The sequence below is a fragment of the Peromyscus maniculatus genome, chromosome 20, assembly GCF_049852395.1.
Source record: "Peromyscus maniculatus bairdii isolate BWxNUB_F1_BW_parent chromosome 20, HU_Pman_BW_mat_3.1, whole genome shotgun sequence".
In the NCBI taxonomy this organism is placed as follows: domain Eukaryota; kingdom Metazoa; phylum Chordata; class Mammalia; order Rodentia; family Cricetidae; genus Peromyscus; species Peromyscus maniculatus.
In genome coordinates this window covers 52,954,489-52,969,675 of record NC_134871.1, presented here as the reverse complement: position 1 = coordinate 52,969,675, position 15,187 = coordinate 52,954,489, and the positions used below count along the sequence as shown (strand labels likewise).

At 56.2% G+C, this 15,187-nt stretch overlaps 1 protein-coding gene across 3 annotated transcripts in view; it reads left to right on the top strand.

Annotated features, from left to right (window-relative positions):
* Scube1 (signal peptide, CUB domain and EGF like domain containing 1) overlaps nt 1-15,187 on the top strand; it is a 122,260-nt gene that overhangs the window by 77,843 nt on the left and 29,230 nt on the right. For all 3 annotated transcript variants that reach the window (XR_013046533.1, XM_006980248.4, XM_006980249.4), the window contains one exon: nt 12,473-12,589. Coding sequence is in view for 2 of the 3 variants with exons in the window: in XM_006980248.4 (XP_006980310.1) it covers nt 12,473-12,589 (117 nt within the window). In the remaining variant the exon portion in view is untranslated. The remainder of the gene's footprint in view (nt 1-12,472; nt 12,590-15,187) is intronic.

The following is a 15,187-nucleotide window of genomic DNA, read 5'->3' as shown; positions in this document are numbered from 1 at the left end:
CCTTTGACCCCAGTGCTGACCATCTCTCCACCAGAGGGCCAAGGTGAGGGTGTGATGATGTAAGAGAAGACAGGGCCAAGGCACGGAGTATTCAGAGTCCCCTGGAGTCACGTGACTGCCAAGATGACCATGCAGATTTCTTCCAGCCACTGCGGATGGGGTTTGTGTGGGGAGTGAGAATGCTGGAGGCAGGGGGTTCACCCCTCAGGCAGCAGGTGAGGGAGTAGCTCTGCCCCTCCCCCACTTCCTACCTTGCCTCCCACCCTGGCTTCCTGTGCTCTGTACACATCTGGAGCAGGCTGATTCTCAGGCCAAGAGAACTTCCTTTCCCTGTGGGTGCCGAGGGCCATAAATCCCTCTGGCAGTGGCTTCTCATCGTCAGCTCCACAGTGGAGGTGCAGGATTGAGACCGCACACGCCACTCTAGCTGTTAGAACCAGGAACTCTCCAGGAGAGAGTCTGTGCCCTGACCACAGAGGCCACATCCCTTAGATGCCTACAGGTCCATTATCAACCTCAGAGTTGTGAGCCAGAGCCAGGGACCACACAAAAATCCAGCAGATACAACACACAGAGAGACTTGAAGCCCTGGGCACATGTCAGTCTCCAAGCCTCTCAGCTCTTTCTGGGGACCTACCTACTCTTTGCTCGGCCTGTGGTATTTTGACTACGAAGGTCCCAGTTTAGAGCCTAGAAGCGACCCAGTCTCGACCCAAGCCTGTAACATCACTCATACAAGGGTGCCGGTAGCTTTTCAGGCACAGAACCCCACTTCTGGAAGCACCAGGCAGGGCAGGAAAGGCCAACTGACCCTGGTGAAATCCATGTAGTCGAGGGAGGCCACAATGCTCCCTTAGGACAGAGGTGATCCCCATTTCTGGTCGGACAGCAGGGTGCTACCCCATTGGTTGAGGGAGAGCCCCAATGAGGCCATCTGTATTCTTCTGGAGGGAGTAAGGAGAGAACCCCCACGAGACCTAGAGTCCATTCAGACCGGACAGTCTAAGGAGGCCTCCCAGCAGAGGGCCCTCAACAGTCCTGTCAACCAAGGCCTTTCTGCCATGTGGGTTCTGAGTTATATAGTAGGTGTCCAGCCAAGGCTGAGAGGACTCTCTGTTAAGGCACAGTCCATTAGGGGTTCTCTCATTGATCCAGCCCGGGACCCCAAGTTCCTTGCCCGTAGTGGAGCCCTAAAGCCAGTCCCACACATGTGAGACTCACTGGGCCGTGTGCGCCATGGCTCTCCCTCAGTCCTTACAACGGTACCCACCTTTCCTGACAACCTAGTGTCCTCAGCCCCTCTGCTCAAATTTCCCGTCCTCTACAGTGCTGCTCCCTTGGGTGCCCGCCGTCCCAGAGGCATCTGTCCCACGTTGTGAGTGCAGGACCTCAGTCCTGAGGAGGGAGGTAAAAAACGCTAGGGCAGGCTCCTGCAAGTTACCCAGTCCAAAGCCAGTCACCAGTCACGGAACGTACCTGAGGCTCAGCAGCCTTCGGGTTCTAGTTATGTTCACCCACAGGCACCAGGTAACAGCACCTACAGCCAGCCAGTAGGGTTCTGCAGGAGCCCTCAGGAAAATAGGGTGCCTGTCCTTCCAGGGCAGTGACCCCAGCCTTGTACTCTGTCCAGGCTTCACTAAGAGCTGGTGCTGGTGTGGTTGATAGATAAGGACACACAGAGAGAGAGGAGCGAGAACCTTCCTCCCTGGACTGTCCTGGCTGACTGCGTCTGTCACCTGACTCTTTCGGGTCCATATTTCTCTGCTTCCTCTCGGAGTCTGTCCACAAGTGGTTGCTTGATATGTATAGATACCAGAGCTAATGGGACACTGCCTGGCCTGAGGGGGGGCTGGGTTTACAGTGATAGGCGTCCCCTACAGCCTTTCCTGTCCTTCTCTACCTGAAGGGCCCTCTTCATAAACGTTCCCATTGATGGCCAGAATTTAGGTCCCGCCCCAGCATCCATGAGTCTTTTGATCAGCAGCCATTGCATAGGCATGGCCCCGAGGTGCCCGGACCTGGAAGGGAGGTGAAGACTTTGGCCCTGAGGCCAGCCTGTGAGGTCCCTGGGATATTTCTTAGGTTCCCCCAGAGACGTGGGTGAACTGGGACTTGCATAGCATGTACTCACTAGAGCTGTCATGAAGATAGCTATGATTTTTCCACCTGGAGAAAGTGCCTAGCATGGTACCTGCCCAAGTGCCAGCTGTTGATATAGGTGGCCAGGGGACAAACCCAAGAGGGAGAGGCAGCCAGAAGTTTGTTGGGCAAGCTGGCAAGGTGGAGCCAGCTTGACCCTCGGCTCTGCCCTGTCCCCCCCTAGCCCTGTCTCCCCTGCTCTGTCTCTGCCCTCCCACTTCCCCAGCCAAGGCCTCTGGTGCCCCAGGAAGCTGCTGAGGTGGAGGTAGGGTAGCTTCGTTTGTGGGTGTGCCCTGCTGGGAGGCACTTCCTGTGGCAGCCTTCTCCGGCAGAGGCTGGGGTTCCCAGGAGTGGGTCTCCTGCCCTTACCCAAGCAGCCTCAAAGGAGGTGGAGGTTGAGAGTGTGGTGGGCAGGACAGCATCCCAGGGTTTGCGGCACTGTGAAAGGTCCAGGAAGGGGTGGGGTGCTGGAGAACTGTGAGATAAGGAAAACTAGAGGTGACCGTGGCTAATCCTTAGGGGTGCAGACTGCCCCACGCTGCCTCAAGCCTGGAAGTTCACTCCACTTCCCCCCACCAGTTGCCCACTCCCCATGGGCTCTCTCCAATCAGGAGCTGTATACCTGCTCCTGATTTTCCTAACTCCACATGCCCACTCATCTGGATGGCCCCTGTCTCTCTGGGTGTAGCCTCTTCCTGTCCTGGGCTTCCTGCCTCGGTGGGTCCCACTCACCACCATCACTACCCAGTGCTACTTAGGGTGGTTCTGCCTGACAAGGCTACCTCAGTCTTCCACCCTCACCGGACCTTCTCCACGTCCCCATTCACACCCCCACTGGGCCACAGTCCAGCTCTACACCAGCTGTGTGCCCCTTCCGTGCTAACGGTGGGGGACCAGCCCCCACTTTTACAACCAGGGTACTCTTGATCAGGGAGAAGTGGGAAATATTTAGATAGAAAGAGAGACCTAGACGACGACAAGGAGAGGAAAGACAGAGACACAGGACAGCCTCAGGAGGGCCTGGGTCAAAACCCACCAGCCCAGAACTTTATTCAAAAGGCTTTTTATAACAATGCCAAGGGGTGAGGCAAACAAACAAACAAACAAACAAACCTCCCCCTGCTAGATACAGCCAAGTGTAGACCCTTCCAAACACCTGGTACCCAGGCCCATTGCCCAGTCATCCTCTTATGCAATCCTGTTGGTAAAGCCACTAGGGGACCTCCAACAGCTCCAACAGCTAACAGGGCCTAACTGCCCACAGAACTCCAGAGGCCGGGCACCGAACCGTTGGAAAGGATCAGGCACCCAAGCTACACCCAGCCACTGGACTGATCCCACATGTGGCTAGTCATTTGGGTCCCTGGTTATGGCCTGGGTCCCTCCCTTGATTTGGTCATACAGACATCTGGGGCCAGTAAGAGTTAAGTTAGTGGCGATTTGGCTGTCCAAACAAAGAGTGGACAGAAGTACAGAGGTTTGGTAAATCCTGGCAGGGTTTACCAAAGGAACAAGGTTAAAAAAAAAAAAAAAAAAAAAAAAAAAAAAAACTCTGGCTGACCCCAGGTAAAGAAACTGGGGCTTGAAACATAGGAACTACACAAAGCCACAGAAGCAGCACATCTGGGCTTGGAGACCAAGCCTAGCTGGAGGACTCTCTGCTGTCTAGCAGCCTGCTGAGGGACAGCTTAGCTGAGGAGTGAGCCTCACAGATAAAAGGCAGCCCTGCCTCAGGCTCTCTTCTCCTGTGTCCCATGTCCCATCCATCATAGCAGGACCAGGAACTTTAACGCTCAGACTCTCCTAGACCTCAGCCCTTTCAGGGTTTTTTCTGTCCTGGGCCCATCCGGGCCTGCTTCTTACTGCCCCGCCCCAATTCTCTCCCTCGAGGCCCCGCCTCCTCCCTGTCACTCATCAACCATCTCCCCTGGCGCACCCCAAAGCTCTTTCCTCAGCTCCTTGTCCCCTTGGAATTTGGCCTGTGGCCCACCCCCAGCCTTCTGAAACAGGACCTCAGAGCCCTCTACCATTAACCACATTGCCCATCTCTACCCGTGATGTGCTCCGGTGGCTCCATATAGCTACATGCCACGAATGGTGCCAGATAAAGAGTACCCCTCCTTCACCCCACTCTAGTGAGCCTCGATGTGGAAACAGACAAACCCCTGAGGCTCTTCCCTCCCAGCCTACCTGCCTGGGAAGGACATGGCCTGCCCCCGCCAGCTCCAGCTGCCCTTCTGCGTATCTCTAGCCAAGTCCCCCGGAACTGAGTGTGCAGGCCAGAGTGGGTGGACAGTCTTGAAAGCCTTTCTCCAGCAGGGTTCTGAGACTGACGTGGCCAAAGCCGCAGGGGTTGGGCCTAGGGAAGGGCTTCAGGTTGTGCCTCCAAGATGGAGCTTGCTGCTGAGGATGCGTGGCTGTTCTTGCGGCATGGAACGCCATGGCTAGACAGAAGTCCGGCCACACGGCAGGGGCCCCTGCTTCTAGTTCATTCTGGCCCAGCTTCTACAGTCAGATATGGCCTCCATCTTGGCTTCCCAGGCACCCACCAGGGCCACCTCACATTCCTGAGCTCCACTTTCCCTTTTGATTGGGATGGGGCGGGGGGGGGGGGGGGGGGGGGGTGGTTGCGTTCCCAGAGGAGCTTGGAGGAGCTTCAAAGAGTCCCGTGTGCAGTTTCTGGCCCTGGGTGTAGCCCAGAGCAGGTGCTCAGTTACAGGCTTTTCTGTCTCCTCGGTGTTTCCCACTTGGCCAGCTCTATGGAATACCCGTGGGGAACCAAACCTGAGGCAGGTCCAGCGGTGAGGACAGAGACCCAGGGCCTTGCCTGGCCTTGGTCATCTCTTATTGCTGTGGTTGGTGGAACTAATCCGAGGAAGCATGGGATTACCAAAAGATCAGTCAGGAATTCATAATCTGGACCCTTCCAGGAAGGCCATCTCCACCCCAGGGGCTCGCAGGCTGGGAGAGCGAGGGTAAACTGCCTCGCATGGAGGTTTGTATCAGACACCACACACGGCCTGCTCTAGCCCAGGGGTCATTTTCCTGGGGGCAGCCATTGAAATCTGAAGAGGGGCTTTCCCTCTGTTGAGCACCTCTTGGTTAACCACAGATCCCTAATGGCACACACGGTCCCTCCAGCCAGGCACTGTGGCCCCTGTCTGCTTGTGCCTGCTCAGGCAAGGGCATGCTCGGTGGGTATTAGCCGCTGTGGATGGGAACTCTGCACAGAGGTCTGTACATTGCAGACCTCTGTGTCACACCTAGCCAGAGGATAGCCCCACATAGACAAAGGGCTCAGACCGAGATATTCACCAGCTGTGTGACCTGGGAAGAGCAGACCCAGATGTTCATCAGCTGCATGACCTGTCTGGGCCCTTCCCTGAGTCATGCCCCCTCACCCTCACTCCTGGACCCGGGGGGGGGGGGGGGGACTCTAAAGAGAGGCTTCCTGTGAGCATCCTCTGTCTTCCCGGCACTCTGAACCTCACAGCTAGGGAAAGAGCAGGAAAGCAGGAACAGGCTAGCGTCCTGAGGTCCCTGTTCCTGCCTCCTGACCTAAGAAAGAGCCTCCATTGTCCTTCAGTGTAGACAAGGAGCCTGTCTTCCTGCCGGCTGCAGTCTCTCCTGAGTTGTTCGCCCCCACCCCCTCCCCGACCCCCGGCTCCTTCCAGTTCTTTCTGCAGACCTGTAGGGCCCCATCCCCAAGGTGGATTCTGCTTCTCCAACAACCACGTAAACATCCTAACCCCTTTAGGTTCATGCAGCTCTTCCCTGGCACTCCCACAATCCCTAGAGTCGAGAGCCCTCCGGTGCTCCAGAAGACAGTCCCCCGATTGGGAGCTTGTCTCACTAAGTTCTGAAGGGTGGGACCTGAACAGGCAGGCCACCGTCAGCAAGGGCCTCATGGGCCTCACCGCCACCAGGCTGTGTTAGGAAGAGAGTCCAGGGAGCATGAAGACTGCCTCTGAGGCCAGCGGGATCCTTTGAGCAGTATGGGTGCAGGGGCCTGCTGGCCTCAGGCCTGAGCATTAAATGTGGGCAGTCTTCTCTCCTGCTTTCCCTGGGGCCCTTGTTCTAGCCTTCCCAAAGTCCCCATCTCATTGCACTGAGCCTTGGTCCCTGCCCTGCCCCTCGCATGCACCGTCCCACTCCCTGTTGAGTGACAGGACAGACCACCAGACACCTTGCTCATTATGCCCAACACAGTGACAGACACAAATCTGCCCACACGATACTAATGACAGAGATGTCCCCAGTGGAGACAGAAGAGACCACGTGTGTAGCAGGAATCTTAAAAGTTCTTATTAATAAAATCAAACCCGAGACGAGTTATTGGGGTCCATGCTGGTAGATCAGAGAGACAGAACAAGCCACAGCTATCTCACCTCGCCGAATCCTCAGCTGGTCCTGTCTCCTCAGACTGGAAGCCTCTGAGTCCTCATCTAGAATGAATCTCAGCTGAACTGTGTTGCTCCATAGCCTGAAAGCTTAACCAGCCAAAATCTTAACCAGCCAAAATCTTCTAGTTTCTGATCCTCACGCCTTATGTATCTTTTTGCTTTCTACCACCACTCCCTGGGATTAAAGGCTGGCTTTCTGGGATTAAAGGTGTGTGTCACCATGCTTGGCTATTTCCAATGTGGCCTTGAACTCACAGAGATCCAGAGGGATTTCTATCTCTGGAATGCTAGGATTAAAGGTGTGAGTGCCACCATTTTCTAGCCTTTGTATCTAGTGGCTGTCTGTTCTCTGACCCCAGATAAATTTATTAGAGTACACAATATTTTGGGGAACACAATACCACCACACACGTGTAATGGCCATGCCAGGGAGAGCAGCTTTTATCCCAGAGAGATGGGATCTGGGGGAGGGTCAGCAGTGAGCTGAGGGAGAAGGTCAGAGGTCAGTCAGTAGGTAGATGAAGAAGGCCAGTGGCTGGCTCCCTCACAGCTGCTTCACAGTCAGTTCTAGAGACTGAAAGGCAGATGGACCCACCCTGACGGAGGCCTATACAATGCAATCAGGGCCTGGGGCAGCTCCCTACCAGGGTCGTGTCTTGCAGGGACAGAGCAGATGCTGGGTGCTGGGCCCACAGGAGGAGCTCCCTCCCCACACCCCACCTCCATCAGAGCCTCTTGGGAGGAGAGGACCCTGAAGCCCTCAGGCCAGGCACATACAAATGGGAACCAGCATTCTAGAGAGAGGAATCAGTCTGCCTAAAATCTCCCAGCTGGCAGGAGCCCAGTCTGGCGGACCGGCCCATGGGCTGTACCCAGCTCTTCTGTCAAACTGTCAGAGCTCTGCCCCACGTGTGGGCCCGAACCCTGGGGTCACTCTCCTCACCCCAGCTTCAACCCTCTTCCTCTTCGCCAGGACTGACACAGGGTAGGATTCCTTTCCCATGCCCCATGCTACTCCGGGACCTCCCGAGACCCTGCTTGCTAATCCCATCATTAAACAGGAGCCATCCCCCACCAGGCTGGGCCTGTGCTAATCACTGGGCAAAGGGGATACCCAGGTATGGCTCTTCTTAGAGCCATAGAGTGGATGAGGGGACAGCCAAACGTAATGTCATCTTGATGGCTGGCACTGTGGGCTTCTGAGCCCCAGGGACTCCACTGGCTTAGCCAAAGGGGCTACCCAGTGAGAAAAGCAAGGTCTCTCAGCCTTGTGCCATTTCCCCTGGGAAGCAGCAGACTCCTGGGTAGGTCAGTTCATCTCTGTGGCTCCTCCCTCATAGCCAAAGCACTGTCTTATTGACCTCTATACTGATCACTAGACTGGGGTGTCTGTGAGACCAGGGTTGGGTCCCAAGCACATCTGCCCAGCTTAGAGCCACTCAGAAAAGGGTCATTTTTATTACATATTCATTTTTATGTGCATTGGCGTTTCTCTTGCATGTATGTCTGTGTGAGGGTGCTGGATCCACTGGAACTGGAGTTATAGACAGTTAGTCATGAGCTGCCATGTGGGTGCTGGGAATTGAACCTGGGTCCTCTGGAAGAGCAGCAGGTTGAGTATTCTTAACCTCTGAGCCATCCCTCCAGCCCCTCGGGAAAGGATTATTAAATGATTCAGCCATGGACAGTGGGTGCCAGACTCCATGTGCCGAGGGTCTGGAACTTGGCACCAAGAGTGAATTGGTCACAATTATAGACCAGCCTACAAAGCACTGGTACCTCTGCCTTTGTGTCAGGGCGGGTCAGAAACCACATGGTAAACATTGTCCTCTCAGTGAGCAGATAAGGACACAGTCTCCGTGTGCAAAGGGGCTTCCCGTGCAGACACGGTCCATGGGCACACGGATCCTGTCTGACTGCACGGCTCAGGTGTGCTCCTCACCTGGGCAAGACTGTCCTTCAGGGAACTTGATGATCAGTGGTGGCGCCAGCCTGCGGAGCCCACACAGGGGCTGCCCCCAGACAGCAGGGTCTTTTGTCCTTGCCTCTCTCTATCAGAGCCATGCCACCATGGGTGCAGACTCCCACCTGCCTCGGACCATCACCCTGCTTCCTCACTGAGCCGCCCTGGGAACCCCACTTCTGGACTAGTCCGGCTCACTTCTTAGCCTGATGTCTCACGGCTGTGCGAGCATGCCAGCTCCTTTGGTGGCCATATGACCTGAACACACAGGCTGCTTGCTTCTCCTCTATGGCTGTCCAGTCGTGGGGCTGGCCTGAGATGGGCCCATAACTGGTTTGGTGCCCTGTAACCTCGATCTGAAAATTCCGAGTCATTTTTGAACACAGGCCCCCTCATTACCTCTCACTGAACCACAAGTGAGGCAGCCATTTCCACCTGAGCAGACTCCTCCGAGTCTCAGTTCTCTCCGCAAAAGCGACAGGTTTTGTTTTGCTTTGCTTTGGGGGAGGGGGTGCTGATGTGAGCTATTTTGAGGGTAGTGGATTCTTGGATGAATAGGGCTATGCCTTTGGAGGTTGGTTCTCTTGCAGGAGGTGTGCAGCAACCATTAGGAAGAGTCCAGGAGTTCTCAGCTGGAGCCAGGGCACAGAGAAAGATGGAACTCAGGGGATCACAGATGAACTTGTCTCTGACCTTGAGAGAGGCCCTCTTTCCTTAAGCTCCAGCATCATAGTTCCAGTGGACAGACCCAGGCCTTACTGGGCTGACCTGTACACCAACCCCAGCTCAGGGATGGGGATGGGGACCAGAGAAGGCCACTGGGGTGAGAAACAGGGGGGAGCCCATCCCCTGGAATAGCCTGCCACAGACTGCAAACCTCATCTACCACCTATGTGAAGAGAGGAATGTTTTCCAAGTTTCTCTGAGACAGTAGTAGCCAAACATCAGATCTAGGCGGCCTCTAGCCTTGGGGGGCAGAGGTAAGGCTGTTTTTAAGGTCCTCGGAGATGAGAGCCATGCAGTACTCCAGTACTGATAATGCCTTCAGCAGGGCCCAGGAGCTTCTGATTGGACATTTCTAGAGACAGAATGTTTAGTCTCATCCTACCAGCCTGTGCCCCACAGGGGACCTTGGTGGGTTCAACATGTGTTACACTTGGTGGTTACCCCTCGCCCAGAACAATATGGCTGAGGTGGAGGAGGGAGAGGTGATTTCTTCATGCAACATGGAGGCCAGATCAGCCACCAAGCTGCTTAGGGGATGTTCTCCCAAAAGCATTTAGCTACTGCTCTCCTTAGAGCAAGGCAGTGGTCTAGAGGAGGGACCGTTTAGCTGTGAGGTCATAGGACAGTGCTCACATGGCCACAGTAAAAACAGAGACTTCAGTTGGGAGCCAGGAAGAAGCCATTGAGCAGGTCCCGGGGGAGGTGGGGGAGAGGCTCGGACTCAAGGGGACGGATAGAAAAGCATTTCTGGAGTAATGAGCTCCCTTGCTAGGTAAGACACTTGTCTAGTCATGTGTGTGGCTTGCACAGGCCCCTGGAGCTGGTCTGGCAGATAGGACCCTGCGCCCAGGGTGCTGTGTGTTTCGTTTAGTCCAGCCAAGCAGATCCCAGCCACTGCTGCCACTAGATCTCTGCAGCTGGGCATAGGCTCCCCATTGAGGAGGAGAGGTCCAGGAATCTGGGAAGGCGGGAGTGTGAGACATGGGAGGCAGAGGGGGTGTCTGGTCTCTGGCGATCATTGTAATGAGGTGCTGTGGGCTACGGGGCTGGCACCTGAGAACAGACCCAGAGGACTTCCGGGTCACTGGAGCCTGAAGCCAGTGCATCGCCATTGGCCGGGGCAATGCCAGGAGGCCTGAAAGCCTGGCATGGGAGGGAATGAGTTGCAGTGGGGCTCGGTGCAAGAATGGGTGAGCACTCTGCCAGAGCCCAGCTCCCCGTCTCAGCTTCAGTCTACCCAATGAGCAGATGGAGCCAGCAGGTCCCCAAGGCCTCCTTAGTTAAATTCCAAGTCCCATCCAAGGGGAAGGAGGGGTCACAGACTATTGGTTTGGCTCCCGAGGACACAGTCCCCAATGCCTGAAACCCACCTCCACCACCAGAGAGGCCCAGGGCCCACCTAGCCCTGGCACCCATCACCTGCCCCCTCCCCCACATTCCCCTGCCACTGAGCTATAATTACCCACACCTGTGAGACAGGTAGCCTTTCTGCCCCTCTCCAGAGTGCTGTCCCACATGAAAGGCTGGCAGGCTCTCTGCTGGGGTGGGCGGCAGGATTCCCCTCTGGTTTCACCCCAGGAAAGGAAACGTTTGGTGGGCACCCCCCAGGTCAGCACCTGTGCCTTATGGCTTTTAAGTGGAACGTGTATTTGATCTTCATCTTGGCCTTGAGGGAAGCAGCTCATCTTCTCCCCAGGTGTGGGGCTGCCGTCTACCCTGCTGCCCCAGTGGATGCCTCTGTGAGGAGATGAGAGGGTACACATAGGCTACAAACCAGTTAGAACTGGTCCATGCTGGCACAGAGGCCCACCTGCCTAAGTGTGAGGAAGGCCGCCCTTCTCTGTGCCCCGACTTCAGGGGAATGCCTCGGAGAGACAACTTGGACCATGAAGGATAAGGAAATAGGCCTTGAAGGCCACAAAGAAACCCACTCACAGAAACCTCCATCCCTGGCTGGAGGTGCTAGCCTGAATCTCAGAGAAGCCAGTCAAGAAAAGTGTTAGTGGGGAGGACATCTGCTTTTAGTGGCAACCACGGCTCTTCCGGGATGGCGATGGCTGGTAGTGATGCTGGCCTTGAGAAAGAAGGGGCTGTCTTTGGGGACAGTACAGCCTCTGCAGCAGATGACACCCACCAGTGTGACCTAGCAGACACAACCCACTTGTGCATGCGTGCACACAAGGATATTAGTCTTCTGTCCCTCTCCTGCCACCCCTACCCTCTCTGGGGCAAAGTTCAAAGGCAAGACATCATGAATCTGATGGAATTAGGAGCGTGGACTGCTGATCCTCAAGAGTCTTCCTTCATCCCTTCCCTTGGGCTCACTCCCAAAGTCTTTGCCGAGGAGACTCATGACATTTGCAGAATTGAGGGAGAACCCTCCAGGCAAGCAGCCAGAGCCAGGCACCAGGTGATGCAAGATGGAGGCATAAGGGTAGCTAGCGTGCATTGTGGAGATGGGCGCTCAGTGGTGCTCTGCTGCCCCACAGGAAGGGGTCAGAGAAGCCCGCTCACACGGGCACTGTTTCATGAGAAGCCAGCCTTCCAGGTGCTCATGAGGAAAACCAGGTGGCAAACGACCAGAGCGGTCTGGGAGGGCGGTGGGTGAGCCAAGCACGGCCCGGAGAGCCAGCTCTGCCAGTCTCCTGCAGGCCTGCAGAGGATCACTCTCGCCCCACGGCGGCTTCGGTGACCTCCGTTATGCCCCCAGCCACTCTGGCCCCTTTGAATTTTGCAGGAGGAGGGGGGGAAAGCATTAGACAGGCTTCAAGTGGACACAAACCAGACGCTCTGGCAAAAGGTTCAGCAAGAGCAGATGTGAGGCTGGGAGCACCCCGAGGCTGATGGATGATGTGCCGTCCTCTTACCGGGCCGGAAAGCCGTTTCACACCAGGCTGGGCTTAGGCGCCCCCATGCCTTCTGACAGCCACCATACAGGATTGGGTGTCTGAACCCAAACAGGGTCAAGATTTAGAACTCCGCTAAGTAGCTGCTAGGTTGGTCTCAGCGCCGATCCTAAGAGTAACCTCTACACAGTGAGTAACCTTTACCCCAGCACAGCCCTAAGTCATCTCCTAAGACATTTCCATGGGACCGGTACCAGCTCAGGAAGTGTCCCGACAGCCAGGGTACCATAGACAAAGCATGAACCTCGATTCCTGCTCTCACGGATGGGCAAGGATGGTAGCTGGTTCCCGGGGAAACTAAGCGTCTCTGTCTCTCCCTTCCCTCCCCTCCCCAGAGACATGCGCAGTGAACAATGGAGGCTGTGACCGGACGTGTAAGGACACTGCCACCGGCGTGCGGTGCAGCTGCCCAGTTGGATTCACGCTGCAGCCGGATGGAAAGACATGCAAAGGTCAGCACATGGGCTGTGTTGGTACCGCCCTGCCTGGCCCCGGAAGGCCCAGATGGCCCTGCAGCTGGGCCCTGTTAACCAGGCTGCAGGGCAGATGAAAGAAGGCAGCTGGCAACCATGGGGAGTCGCTGTCAGAGACGATAAGAAAAGGAAGAGTCCCCAGCAGGGTACTGTGGCACACCTGGAGTGTCCTGGGTCAGGAAGGTCCCGGTGCCATAGAATTTGCCTGTGGCTTAAGAGCTAACAGAAACCGCAACAGGACATTCTGGACCTTCAGCTCTCGGAATGGGGGTGTGGTGGGTGTGGCCCAACCCTTGGCCTTCGGTTGTATGGCCTTTAGTGTCCAGCTGGTAGGGGACAGCTTGGAACAGGGCATGCATCATGGTGTGTCGCTACCACAGATGTGTGATGGGACCTCAACCGAAGGCAAAGGGACTTAGTTTGGCATAGAAATTGAGGAGCCTGGAGGTGAGAATGAGGTGGCTGAGGTGGAAGGCAAGACTGCCCTCCAGCTGTGCAAGAGAGAAGGAAGGATGAAGCTCCCACTGCTTTCCCCATTGATGTTACAATAAGCCAGCCATCACACGGGACCCCAGGAGAGCAGAGTAGATCCAGGCTTTACCGTGCCCTCTGAGGCATAGGCTGACCCTGGCCATGAGGGTTATGTCGAGCTTCATTCCTGTGATGAGCCCAGGGTGGTCAGGAATAGAGCAATAGAGACCAGCTGCTCACCCCTGAGAGCCAACTTATCTAGCCAGAAAGGGCCTGGGCCATGTGTGGTCTGAGATGAGAAGGACTTCTGCCCCACCCCAGGCCAGCAGCCCAAACCATGTTCTGCTCTGTACTCCATTTGCAGGGGGGGGGAGGGGCGGGGCGGAGATAGGTGTAAAGAAAACATCACAGCCTTAGGTCCACTGGCCCTAGCTCCCACCCACTGATTCTCGGTTTCCCATGGCTCTTCTTCAAACGGTTGGGCCCTTTAACCAGGCTGGCTCTTCGTTAACCCAGCCCTTGGCCAAACCTCCTCCATGAACATGCGCCACTCCTTGGGGCCCTCCCTCCCTCCTGACTTCTGGAGTGGGCCAGCACACTCAGGTGACTGGGGTGCTCTGGCTCCTGCTGGGTTCAGGTGCTGGGAGGAGGGGGGTATATTGAGCTGGCTTCAGGGTCCGATGTGAAGATGCACCAGCAGCTTGCCCACGCATGATGGAGTCCTTGTGAGCTGCGGGTGGAAGGTGGGGGTGGGGGCAGTGGCCTTCACCAGCATAGGGTGTTGACAGCATTTTCGGGGACTGCTGGCCAGGCCCCAGTCAAGGTTAGGGAGGGAGCGCACAGGCCTAGATTGTCATCTTGAGATGGTCCCATAGCACATGGCCTCTGGGCAGAATCGAGAGGAGCATCAAGGCTTCTGGTGACATTGCTTGGACCAGGTGACCATGGCAGGGGAGAAAGGGAAGCTGAGATTCCTCTATGGAGGCTACAAGCATTGCCGGGGTGGGGACTCATGTGTAAGTGCCTAGCATGGCCATCATGACATCGTCAAGTCCAAGAAGCCAGATGGCAACCACAGACCCCAGGGGTAGGGGTTGTGGAGTTCTTGACGGTGGGCTAGAGTTTCCAGCAGGGCTCAGGGCAGCACAAGCCAACCGGGGATTCCTAGTGAGCCTGAGGGCCTGCCCTGGGGTTCCAACTCACTAGTCAGGTGCACACTCTGATCTTGGCGAGGGTCCCGGGGACAATATCAAAGGGATGACTTCAAAGGTTCGGTGTTTTCTGAAAGCCCAGAAGTCATCATCAGGCAAGCCAGGTGGCTGCAGGGGGGCGGAGACAGCTGGGAAACCCAGAGCAGAAAGCCCTGGACCAGCTAGGGGCAGCAGAGCATGGTGGGAAGATGTACCGAGCATGGGGACCAAGGGCCTGGGGAGTTTACCCCAGACTTAGCACTGCTCTAGGCCGCCAGCCCTAGGCACCCTGTTTAATACAGTGCCACTTGCTATCAGATGGGCATCATTGCTTCTGATACTGAAGCCCCTCCTCCTGCCATCTCCCAGAACAGCCTGGGAGAGCCCCCACCCACTGCCTGTTCTTTCTCCTCCTCCTCCTCCTCCTCCCCCACGCCCTGAGCCAAGCAGGCCACCTGCCAGGACTCCCATCAAAGTGGGAAAGAAGGTGTCCTCACCTGACTTGCAGGCCAGGCCGGCCCAGCCCGTGGCCCCCCTCTGCACCCACCTGAAAACCCTCACACATAGGCACCACAGGCGGCCAGGCTGTGCCCAGTGGGAGAGCAGAAGGGAAGAGGGGGTCGGTTGGTGTGTGCCTTCCTGTGGCACACCCCATGAGGGCACCCCTATACACATGATCCTGGGCCCCAAGCCTCTGTGCCCTCAGCTCCCCCTCCTGTCTGAGATCCTTGCCTTGCTCCTGATGACATCATTCGTCTCTTAACTTTGTGAACATTCTCAGGAAGTCCCTGGGCCCTGAGGGCTTACCTCTGCTGCCCTCAGACTTTCCCATGTCCCCCGAGAACAGGACCCATGACAAGAAAGCGGTTGGCACAGCTTCTCTAGGAGTGTGGCGGGTAGAGCCCCACAGAGGGTC